The 12285-nt window shown below is 44.9% G+C and overlaps 3 protein-coding genes across 4 annotated transcripts; 1 reads left to right on the top strand and 2 right to left on the bottom strand.

Moving 5' to 3' along the window:
• Positions 1 to 2268: 2268 nt before the first annotated feature.
• Positions 2269 to 4139, bottom strand: LOC122016705 (pentatricopeptide repeat-containing protein At1g08070, chloroplastic-like). The gene has a single exon (XM_042574088.1). It carries the CDS (start codon positions 4069 to 4071, stop codon positions 2422 to 2424), a length of 1650 nt encoding a protein of 549 aa, XP_042430022.1. The 5' UTR covers positions 4072 to 4139; the 3' UTR covers positions 2269 to 2421.
• Positions 4140 to 4197: 58 nt separating this feature from the next.
• On the bottom strand, positions 4198 to 6389 carry LOC122016706 (psbP domain-containing protein 1, chloroplastic-like). Of its 2 annotated transcripts, none has more exons than XM_042574089.1 (3): positions 6162 to 6389; positions 5568 to 5986; positions 4198 to 4540 (listed from the first exon to the last, which is right to left on the bottom strand). In XM_042574089.1, exons 1-3 carry the CDS (start codon positions 6325 to 6327, stop codon positions 4319 to 4321), a joined length of 807 nt encoding a protein of 268 aa, XP_042430023.1. In that variant the 5' UTR covers positions 6328 to 6389; the 3' UTR covers positions 4198 to 4318. The 2 variants fall into 2 exon arrangements, with proteins under 2 accessions (XP_042430023.1, XP_042430024.1); XM_042574090.1 differs by having other exon boundaries at positions 5568 to 5979; positions 6162 to 6301.
• A 1424-nt stretch (positions 6390 to 7813) lies between these two features.
• LOC122016909 (protein NUCLEAR FUSION DEFECTIVE 4-like) lies at positions 7814 to 10664 on the top strand. The gene is made up of 3 exons (XM_042574345.1): positions 7814 to 8149; positions 8239 to 9122; positions 10069 to 10664. Exons 1-3 carry the CDS (start codon positions 7814 to 7816, stop codon positions 10547 to 10549), a joined length of 1701 nt encoding a protein of 566 aa, XP_042430279.1. The 3' UTR covers positions 10550 to 10664.
• The last annotated feature ends 1621 nt before the right edge of the window (positions 10665 to 12285 follow it).

Below are 12285 nucleotides of genomic sequence, written 5' to 3'. Positions count from 1 at the left end.
TAATAAACAAAAACAACATGTACCTAAAAAAATATGCTTAATTGAATTGAGAAGTCTAGATTTAATCAAGGCGCCTTAACTCTGTAAAAAAAAAATTGATGAATGCGCCTCGGGTATGGGCGCGCATGAATCATATATACCAACATCAACATTGGTTTGAAACCAGTATCAACCAACACTACGTTGGTATTGATCTTTAAAGACTAGCACCAACGCTGATGCTAGTTTCAAATCAGTGCTAGTGCTGGTCTTGAAAGATTAACACCTATGTTGGTTTGAAATTAGCAACAACTAGCACCACCAACATGGTGTTGATTTCAAACCAGCGTTGGTGCTGGTCTTTAAAGACCAACACCAACATTAAAGACTAGCATCATGTTGGTGCTACTGGGACCTTGACGTTGCTAGAGGGGGGAGTCGGGTGAATAGCATCTCACCCAAAACGTCACTTCCTACAATGGTTAGTATGCATAGCGGAATACAAAAACAAATACTAACAATAAAAAGCAAACCTAACACGTTGATTTAACGTGGTTCGGAGATAAAGCTCCTACTCCACAGCTGTCCGTAAGGTGGACGATCTCGATCCGTCGATAGATGATTCCCCAGAGAACTTTCGGCTAGCTCGTGTAGCTCCTTGTGGGTGGAGAAACCTCACCATAATCTCGTACAAGCACGCTAGATCACTTGGGCACTTGGAGACTCTAATTAGGGTTAACTACCACTAATTTCGTCAACCTTGGCCAAACACCCCCAGCTTTATTTAATAGATCTCGGGAGGAAAACACCTACTATTTTTCCCGCCACCAGTCGACTGGTCCTAAGTGAAATTCAACCGTTACAAGCCAACGGTCGGCTACTAATCGACTGATGAAAACACCAGTCGACTGCTACAGTAACTCTATAGTACTGCTATAATAACGCGACAGTAATGCTACAGTAAAACCCCAATCCTTGGATTTAACCCCCGAGTACATTCACTCAGCACTCGTCGTCACCCGACCAACCCAGACCTACCCTTCTAGCCTCCTCCATCAACCTTACGTCCCTCGGATGTCTCTCCATCCTTCATGTCTGGCCTTCTGGAGCTTCCATCGGTCTTGTCATTATTGTCGGATCTTTCTTTACCAAGAGATTGCACCTCCGGGACTTCATACATTGCCAAGTCAGACTTGGACTTACGTTGCCAAGACTACATGCCTGGACTTACACCACCAAGACTCATTCTTGGATTTTCCTCCTTTGCTAAGATTACACTTGGACTTTTCTTGTTGTACCTGTATCCTGGACACTCACAATGCATATCAAATACAATAATAAACTTAATTTAAACCTTTGCTTAAACATCAAAATCTAGGGCACCTAGATTACTCCAACAGGTGCTAGTCTTTAAAAACCAGCACCAACGCTGGTTTGAAACTAGTACTAGCCAACACCACATTGGTGCTGGTCTTTAAAGACCAACACAAATGTTGGTTTCAAACTAGTACCAACGCCAGAGCAGATCCTCTGGTCCAAGATCTTCTGGACCAAGGGAGACCCTGCAAGCTCATTGGTGGGGTGAGCTAGACCCCACTTGTTTAACAGGTAGGGTATAGTCCACCCCACCAATGAATGAGCACAGGTCCAGGGATCTTTGATCAAAGGATCTCCACTAACGCTAGTTTCAAATCAGTATCAGTCAGTACAACATTGATGTTGGTCTTTACATATATTTATATAAAAGAATGATTCTGTGCAAAACTTATCTTGCATGATGATGGACGACAGTAGATGTGGATCATCTGACGTGGCTAAAATTCATTTGTTTTATTTCTCTCTCTCATCTATATGCAATACTTTTCTCTCTCCTGCATGCAGGGTGGTGAAGACCAGCACCAGCGTTGGTGCTAGTTTCAAACTAGTGATGGCCAACATCACCTTGCATGAAGAAGAGAGAAAATAGTTGTTTGTATGTAGGAGAGAAAAACGTGTTACATGTAGATGAGAGAAGGAAATAAAAAAAAAATAACCACGTTATATCATCCATGTTGGATGTCATATACCGTTGTACAAGATATCAATCTTTTATATATATATATATACACACACGAACTTCCTAGACAATAAAAGTTCAAATCTCACCTAGGACACATTGTACTTGAGAAGTTTGAAAATCTTATGACGTTGAATTGTTCGTCAGTTAAGACCACTTGTGCTTTTTGATTTTTCCTGATATTGGGTAGAAAACTTATATAAAACCGGACTAATTACCTCTAGAATTAATCATATCATCAGAACGGGATACTTGAATTATCAAAAAAAAAAAAAAATCTATATACACACAAACACATAATAAAGATTAGGGTTCTAATTGTACTCTCCATGTAGGGTTTAGGGTCCCCCCAAGCAGACCCTCAGTGAGACAACCTTGTTATTTTGTTAAGACAGGCAAGAATGAAGAATTAGACATGCATCCTCTGAGTTAGAGTCGTCGAACTTCATCAGTTCCCGCATTTGATGCAAGACTTCAAGAATATCAGAGCCTCGAGCATGAAAGCTCGTTCCATCCATCAAGAACTCATGAACGATGCCATCCGATTCGATCCAACTACAACCTGCAACCTTTTTCACCTGCAAATCATTCATCTGCATCCTCACTTTACTTGCATCTCCGGCTCGACCGGCATCCTTGTAGATGTTAGATATCATAGTGTAGAATCCGCTGTCTTGAGGACCACCCAATTCAATTACTTTTGACCATACATGATCAGCCATGCCTACATTCTTGTGAATTCTACAAGCATTGATCAGTGTCTTCCAAATAATCGAGTTCGGTTTCATTGGCATCGATTCCGCAAACTCTAAAGCCTCTTTCAGATACCCGCCGCGCGCCAAAAGATCAATCATGCATCCAAAGTGTCTTATGTTGGGTTTCAACTTGTAATGTTCCGCAAAGAGAGAAAACATTCTGCGTCCCTCCTCTGTTAGACCCGCATGCCTGCAAGCAGTAAGAACAGCTGTAAATGTGATTTCGTTTGGAAGCATTTTGAAGTCGTTCTGCATCGTGTAAAAGACGCGGAGTGCATCCGCTCCGCGACCATGAGCTGCAAGACCAGAGATGGCAGAATTCCAAGCTGATAATTCCTTGTGATTAAGCTTCTTAAACACAACAAGAGATTCCTCAAGGCAGCCACAATTGGAGTACATGTCCACTAGAGCAGAACCAAGAACTGAATCGACTTCTATGTCCATCTTGTACAAGCAAGCATGGATCGACCGGCCATGACTCAGAGCTCCAAGCTCGGTGACCGCGGGAAGAATGCTCACAATTGTGACTTTGTTGGGCACCACTCCTGCAACTTGCATTTGGTGGAAAACTTCCAGTGCCTCCTTATACTGTGAATTCTGCACATGGCCTGAAACCATTGCTGTCCAAGTGACAACCCCCAGTCGATCCCCTATCCGATCGAAGATCGCTCGGGCGGCCTCCACGCGACCGTGTCTTAAGTAGCCAGAAATCAAGGAATTCCAGGAGAACTGGTTTCTCACAGGCATTGCGTCGAACAGATCCTGGGCAAGATCCAACAGGCCATTCCTGGCGTAGCCATCCACCATAAGGCTCCAAGAAACCACATTTTTCTCTTCCATCACGTCAAAAATCACTCGCGCAGCCTCCAGATCGCCGCTTCTGCACAAGCCGAGGATCAAATCGTTGCAAGAAACGAGGTCCGGATGGCAGCATCGGTCGAACAGTTTGAGGGCGTCGTCGACGGAGAGGAGCTTGGCGTACGTACGGAGGAGAGATCGCTGGACCAGGACGGAGGAAGCAGCGAAGCCTCTTTTGACGGCCAGTGCGTGAATCTGCCGGCCTTCCTCGGCAGCGTGGCGGTCGCGGCAGGATTCTAAGAGGGAGGATAAGGTGAGATCGTCGGGATCGAGGTCGCCCGACGAGAGTAGCCGGTGGAAGGCGAGGAGTGGCACGGGAAGTGAAGGGGTAACGCTTCCGTTGATGCTTCTCGCCGGAGGTCTTCGGTCTCGCTTCGGAAAGGGAGGGAAAGAGGGACGAAGCGGAGACGGAGAAGCCAACATAACTGCGATCTAAGGTGGCAAAGATAGAGAAGACGATCGTTTTTTCTTAGTTTACTGACTTTACTCCATATTTTTTTTACTTAAAAAATTATTTATAAACTTAAGTTATAAATTGTATTTATTCAGTTAATTATGCAAATATGAAAATTTTATACCTGATAAAAAAAAAATACAACTTTCATCCAAAACTGAATCCTCAAACTCGTGATCTTACAAATAAGTAGAGCATCCTAATGTTACACATTGCTTAGACCACAGCCTTGACCACTCTGAAGGAATCCATGACCCGCCGGAGATCGTTCTCCTCCTCCGTGAACACATTCTCGGGAGTTTGCAGTCTCAGCTCATACAACCGGTTGTTCTCGACACCAAGAACCGACAAGTAATGCCTGTCCCATTCGAGCTGCTGTTGTCTGTCTTGTGGCATCACAGCCAACTCATTATAACTCGCATAAGATTTAATGTTTACCTACAACAAGAAGTCAAGCTAAGTATGAGGATCATGAATACGATGAGAGAAACAAATGATGTTAGTTGCATCACAGCCAACTCAATGTTGATGAGAAATGCTTCAGAAAAGCCTCAAGCTAAGTATGGGGACCATGAAAATGATGAGAGAAATATATTAAGAAAGCTAAGAGTGATTTCGTTAGAATGCGGCCATCTTCTGTTCCATGAAATTGAAGCAATGATCAAAGGCGAGATAAAGGTCAACTGAACCATGAAGAATTTGATGCTTATAAACTTTTTCATTGCTAGCAGCCATTTCAATCCAATCACTATGGTGAAGTTGTTTGAGCATTCAACAAGAACACTAAAATGGAGGAATGCTAGACTGCAGCAAGTATGCAACAAGATCATTTATGCAGCAAAAGAAACAAAGCACAATCCCGTCTAAGTTTGGATCGTCGTTAATTGCATCGGAGATTATAATGGTGACACAAGGAGGTACTAAATTCTTGTTGATGTTAGCACCAACAAATGGAGTAAATGGGAAAAGAATTGCATTTGTATGGGACATAATGTGGGTGGAAACTCACTTGTTCTATCATACATATGCAATGTAGGATACATTCAACGCGAGCAATCGATGATCTGAGGAGCAAAGTTGATCCAACAAAGGGAAGACAAGCATCCAAGCTCAGAAACCTTTTCCTTCATCTCGGTCATGGGTGACTAAAAGTGATCTTAACCCAACCCACAAGGAAGCCCAAGCTAGTTCAACTTCAATCAAACCTAGTGAAATTTTTGTCCCATTTGTCCAGCCTCAGCCAAACTAAATTTAGTTTTGGTAAGTTTCTCTGATCCAACTAAAACCTAGTGATTTGTTTTCCTAATTTGAGATTATCTAAGCCCATTCTCCCAACTGAGGTCTAATCCAACTGATGAGTTTGGCAGATACTTAGAACAAAATTTGACATTCATATAAATTATCAACATGAAATCTGTTAACTCCATCCATTTACTACAAATACACTGAAGGTCAGAAAATTTACCTCAACTTGATAATAGAGCCTTCCGTCGTCGGCAATCCTTGATGATGCAGATAAAATGTTTGATTCTCGCCGGACTCCTAGTCGTGTCGACATGAATTCAGTCAAGTATTGCTTCAAAACCTTTGTGGCAGCTACATCTGGTGTCCCCAAATCTTCCACACTTTTGTACCTCGATGAAGAAGGGGAAGAGAATTCGACAGATAAATTCTCGTCTAAAACAAAAGGATCTCTGAAGAATATATCGGCACCGGCTCCTCGAACTTGGATCCAACTCTTTGGGTAAAGAAATGTATAGCCATCAAAAGTATCTATGTACTCCCTGAAAGCAACTGAGGGCTGAGCAAAAGCATCATCCCGCGATCCCAATTGTGAGAATATGAAACTTGACAGCATAGCAGACATGGCATTCCTCCTGGGAACTGTGTACACTTTAGTCGATATGAACAAGGTGCGTAGAAAACAAATCAATTTCAGGCGCAGATCGATCGCCAAAGCATGTCAAATCGAGTGAGCAAATTCGCAATGCATTTCAGTTAACGCCAGCGACGTATCCATAGAGATCTAGAGTAGGAATTGATCGGAAGGGGGACGAACCGACAATGGGCGACGAGACGGCGCGAACGCGTCGGTGCGAAGGGGAAAGGCTACCCGACACGCTCCTCGGGCCTGTTGAGGGAGGAACGGCGGGCCGCGGGTGGCGGAGATGGAGCGGAGGGGGCGGCGAGGTCGAGCCCGTCGCGACGGCGATCGATGCGGCCATCGGCGAGAGCAGGAGCGAAGAGGAGAAGTGGGATCTTAACGGATAGGCTTCGGCCTTCGGATTCGTCTGGCGGTCTGGATAAGAACCTGTATACATAATGAACCGGATTACGGGCCAATTGTGAACAGGTTGGGTTCAGCCCACAGATCGTGTGCTTGGCCTAGGTTTCTATGGTACCTGACACAGTCCATTATCGGGTCATGCTTGTTTCAATCTTCGACCGAGTTGGTCTACTTAGCTCGACCAGTGGAGATACAAGTTAGTTTATAACACATAATTGTAATTAAGAATTTGTGTTATTGAATGTAGAATCTATTAATTGGTTCCGTCATTAATAATGGACTGATAATAGAATTAATTTCATTGTTATATATCTAAAATATGATCCTCATAGGATTAAGTAATTTTCGCAATCTTTATGCTATCCAATGATGAGGAGAGTACGATGTCGCTCAAATACCTATAGAAGATTTGTGCTTATTGTTTCTTTGCGTCGCTCAAATACCTATAGAAGATCTGTGTTTATTGTTTCTTTGCGTGATAACCCAAGATTCATTGTATTTAGCTTCATCGTATATTTTTATTTATTTATTTTTTGCTATAATTTCGATGTTAGTAGATCTTTTCTTTATTGAATTCATATAATTTAGAATTCATGATTTAAAAAACACCCCTCGTCATAGTCCGAAAATGATTTAACTAACTTGATTGTCGCCACTAGCTGCGATGACAAATTTATACTTGACAAGACAAATTGAGATACTTCAGGGTTTGGCACACCTCACAGATTTATACAAGATTACATTAAATTCGAAAACTGATATTTCATCATCAATAGTTTTTCTTATAATGTACAAGCAAGCAAACGTCGTTTGGTTGAACATGAATTCATCAATTCGATAAGGAAGAGGTGGAGTTGGCTTTGCTGCAAGGAAGAGCAATATCTGACCTTCCCACAAACCTACAAGGGTGTCAGGGAGGACTTACCTTTTAAGGTAAAAATGCCTTGTTTTAAAATATGACGCGGTGTGGAAAGAATGTTAATAATAGTCATATTGTAACGGGAAATTGCCTTTACAGTATAAAATTGGACAAGAGGCGTAATAGCTAACACCTACGCGGCTACGCCCACTAACCGCCACGTGCAACGGATGCAATTTGTTTGTTTCTATATTTTTCTATAAAAGGAAACTCGAAATAATTTAAAACAAGAGGCGTAGTCGCTTTCGGTCTCTCGTAACCGCCTCGCCTCCTCGGTTCCGCAGGCCAAATCGCAGAGCGGGATCTCGTCACTCGCCGGTACTTTTTATCTTTCCCTCAAGTTACCCAGAACATTCCGCTTCTCCTTGCGGGCGCATGCGGATTCCGCCGGTAACTTCATCTCCACGTTCACTCGCTGGTTTCAGATTGATCGCCGCTCCGCCCTTTCTTGCGCTATAAGTATCCTTTGACGCTGGGAGCCTGGGACAGAGGGAGAAAGAGGACGATGGAGATCTGGAACAGGGGGTGGAGGGGGGCGATGGTGGGGCGGTGGCTAGGTTTCGTCACGGCGGTGTGGGTGCAGTGCATCTCCGGTAATAACTATACCTTCTCAAATTACTCCGGCGCACTCAAGACGCTCATGGGCCTTACCCAGCTCCAACTCAACAATCTTTCCGTCGCCAAGGACATCGGCAAGGCCTTCGGAATCGTCGCCGGCCTCGCCTCTGACCGTCTTCCCACCCCGATCATCCTCCTCATCGGCTCTCTTGAAGGCCTCGTCGGCTACGGCGCGCAGTGGCTCGTCGTCCGCCAATCGATCCGCCCTCTCCCCTATTGGCAGGTACTTCCGTTATTACATTTCCGAGGAACATTTTGTCGAACATGTCGAGAGCGCTTTGCTGTATGCTTCCTTCCTCCGCTTGTTCGCAGATGTGCATCTTCTTATGCATGGGCGGAAACAGCTCGACTTGGATGAACACGGCGGTGCTCGTCACTTGCATCCGCAACTTCCGCCAAAATCGAGGGCCGGTGTCGGGAATTTTGAAGGGCTACGTGGGACTCAGCACCGCCATCTTTACTGACATCTGCTGCGCGCTCTTTTCCAGCGATCCCGCCTCGTTCATCTTCCTGTTGGCAGTCGTCCCCGCGGCGGTTTGCACCATGGCGATGCTCTTCCTCCGTGAGTCACCGCCGGAGGACGTGGAGGCGGAAGATGACGGCGACGGATCACAGTATTTCGCGGTGATCAACGCGATGGCAGTGACCATCGCGGTATACCTGCTGATCTTTGATCTCACAGGTAAGCATGAGGCGCTCGTGTCCAGAGCCTTCGCGGTGGTGTTGCTCCTCCTGCTGGCGGCGCCGGTGGCTGTGCCGATCCACATAGCGTTGAAGGCGATTCACAGATCGGGAGGGTGCAGGGAAGCCGATGCAGAGGACGGAGTAAGTGAGCCATTGCTTGCAGCAGAGACAGAGAAGACGGAGGCAGAGGTGGCGAATAGCGGTGAAACCAGTGGTGATAGTGCAGCGGCTGAAGAGGTAGTGGTGGAGGAAAAGGTTGAGAGGGGGAGGCGACAGCGGCCGGAGATCGGTGAGGACCATACGATAGTGGAAGCGGTGAAGACGATCGACTTTTGGGTGCTGTTCTTTTCGTTTCTATGCGGGGTGGGTACAGGGATGACCGTGATGAACAACATGGGGCAGATGGGTACGGCCATGGGCTATACGGACGTCTCCATATTCGTTTCTATGTTGAGCATATGGGGTTTCTTCGGCCGGATCGCGTCCGGAAGTATCTCAGAATACTTCATCAAGTACGTATATTAATTACTCGATCAGTTCTTTCTTCTCATCAGTTTGTTTAATTCATTTAATCGTTTTTGCATCATTAATAAGTAATTTCCTATTTTAACTTATCTTTTTTTAATGTTTTTTTTCCTTTTTGATCGAGTAGGTATATTTGATTATGGAATACTGGAGTAGGTTAGGATTTAGGAGAACCAGTGTTTTCATACTGAACTAGATAAACTAGGAACCGGATGTTAATTCATCCTGTCTGATAGAAAGAATTGATACTACAAAATCTGGCGAGTAAAAAAAAAAAAACAAAATCAGAGATTAAAGCGGAAATCGGTACGCCTTGGCACTTGTCAGGACTTGTTTTTTTTTTTTCTGAATTTTATATTATATATATAATGATCTATGATTTGAGTTTTTTTTCCATAAAAATAACTCTTGATTTTTTTAAATTTATTTATAATAATAATCATCATGCAAATTGACTTGGTTTCCTTTGAATGTCTTTGTTGGCCAATTTTTTATATTCTTGCTATGTGTCAAAAATAAATTCGATCGACCCAATTGAATCAATTTGAAAAAATCAGATTCGGATTTTGTATTTTCGGGTTCACGTTAATCCGAACTAAATAAAGTGATTTAGTTGGAAAATAAAATATTCGAAGTAAAATTTTAATTTGTTTTGGCTCGATTTTTTTATTTGAAGCAGATTTTTAATTTAGGCCTTTTTTTTCTTTTTAAAAACATATTCTTTCCATAATTGTCATTCTTGGAAAGTGATTCCTCAGCTGCCTTGCGATGGTACATTTTTCATCTGGCCATCGTTTTTCTCTTCACCTTACTTGACAATGGTTCGCAATATTGGATTTGCATGTCCATATTTTTGGAGGATAAGCTTATGGTAAGCTTATGGTTCGGAAAATTTAGAGGGTCAATTTATACTGGGATCTGACAAATTTTCAGGAAGCACGCGACACCGAGACCCGTATGGAACGCTGCCTCTCAAATATTAATGGCCGCTGGATACGTGATGATGGCCATAGGCATGCCGGGCGCCCTCTTCATCGGTTCCGTAATCGTGGGCTTGTCCTACGGTGTCCGTCTCGCCGTCTCTGTGCCGACGGCGTCAGAACTCTTCGGCCTCAAGTACTACGGACTCATCTACAACATCCTCATTCTCAACCTCCCACTTGGCTCCTTTCTCTTCTCTGGCCTGCTTGCCGGCATCCTCTATGACGCAGAGGCCACCAACACAGAGGCCGGAGGGAACACCTGCGTTGGGGCACACTGTTACCGAATGGTATTCGTGGTGTTGGCCTTAGTAAGCCTCGTTGGGATCGGGTTGGACGTGCTGCTGGCGTACAGGACCAAACAGCTCTACGGGAAGATCCATTTGAACAAGAGAGCAAGGGACACGAAAGCTGCTGCACCTGATAGCCACTGATATTTTATTCTTTTTAACGGTATTTATATACCTTTTTTTTTTCCTATTTTGTTCGTGATATTATCGTGTGCCTTTTTTTTCGTTGCTGCGATTTTTGTGTACACCATCAATAATGGCAAAGAAATGGATGCATTTTCATTTTAAATGATGATAGTTTTCATTAAATTCGTACCCATTCTACATGTATACGCAAAGCAATTATTGAACAGTAATTAACACATTAAGCATAATCGAAACAGCGGAAGCATCTTAGAAAAAAACAGAAATAAAAAATGATACCTTTTAAATTATTTTGTCCGTAGTTGCTATGCGAATCAAAGTCGCCAATTTCAACAATGGTGATACGGTTGGTAATGGAAGGGCCCATGAGGAAAGGGTTAGAAAAATCAAGGTCATATGACGGTCAAAAGTCAAGAGGATGTGACAGTCAATAGTCAAAGCGACTTGGCGGTCAAATAGTCGAGCTGACGAGGCAGTCAGAGTTGAGCATAGGGGAGAGCCAGAGACCTGATAGGCTTGTTGATCGAAGGGGCGAAGCAGTAGGAGAACGAAGAGAGACGACAGGCCTGCGGTGGAGGGCCAGGAAATACAAAGCGCAGAGGCGGGTCGGGATCGACAGAGCTAAGCAAAGGCAACTCGAGCTACAGGCCTGCGGTGGAGGGCCAGGAAATACAAAGCGCAGGATGCAGGTCGGGATCGGCGTAGCGGTGTATAGACAGCTTGGGCTGCAGGTCTGCGATTTGGAGGCCCGGAAATGCAAACCACGGGTGCAGGCCGGTGCAGGTCACAGTGGATCGGAGGAGCTAAGTAATACGGGTGCGAAGAATCTCAACGGTCCGTCAAGGAGAATCATTACATATCAACAATGCGGGCGAAGGCGGAGGTTCCTAAAACGAAAAGATGCCCTCATAACCAGTAGTAGCCTGGCAGCTGTCCCTCACTACAAGACAAAACCCACGTGCGAAGGCGGAGGTTCCTAAACAGAAAGATGCTTTCACGACAAATAACAGCACGACAGGTGTCCGGAACTAGGCGACAAAGCCCAGCGTCTAACGTTTTCTGACAGGATGGCAGGTTCTAAGAGGAGGAGGCATAAAAGGGGAGAGATTCCTCGGACGCAGGTACGCGCACACACTCCCTCGTCACTTTTTTCCACAACTGTTTTTTCTTCTTCTTCTCTCTGTTCTTTCTGGGGAAAAAGGACCTGACTTGAGCGTCGGAGGGCCTGATCCGGGGACTTTTTCCCTGGGTTTCGGTCTCTAACGTGAAGGGGGAGATTGTCTGAGTGTGTGCAGGAGCTTGCAGCAACGTTAGCCTTCCGCGGGAGCTGAATCACCTACGACTTTCCGTCAACAACCGGGCCACCTCGACCATCCTCCGTCCAACTCAGCCTCCGGACAGGATCAAATTTGGCGTCGTCTATGGGAACACAACAGCCTGATCCGGAGCGTGAAGATGGAGGACTCGGGTCGAAGCTCTAGCCGGAGGATCAACGTGACCATGACTGCGGGGGAGTACGAGCTCTTCAAGGAAGTCAGGAAGCAAACCGCCTCCGAAAAACAAGGAACAGTTTCACGACCTCGTTTGGCGCCCGAAGCGTCTAAAGAACCAGCTCCTGCCTCCGACAGGGGCTCAAAGAGGAAGCAGCAGGAAGAACTCCCTCGTACTTCATTTCGAGAGCCTCGCCGCAACTATCATCAGCCGGGACCTCGCGATCATAGTCTGAAGAAAGAAGA

Source organism: Zingiber officinale, chromosome 8B, assembly GCF_018446385.1.
Source record: "Zingiber officinale cultivar Zhangliang chromosome 8B, Zo_v1.1, whole genome shotgun sequence".
NCBI classification, from domain to species: domain Eukaryota; kingdom Viridiplantae; phylum Streptophyta; class Magnoliopsida; order Zingiberales; family Zingiberaceae; genus Zingiber; species Zingiber officinale.
Note: the sequence above shows the minus strand (reverse complement) of the source record. Positions and strands in the feature narration are given on the sequence as shown.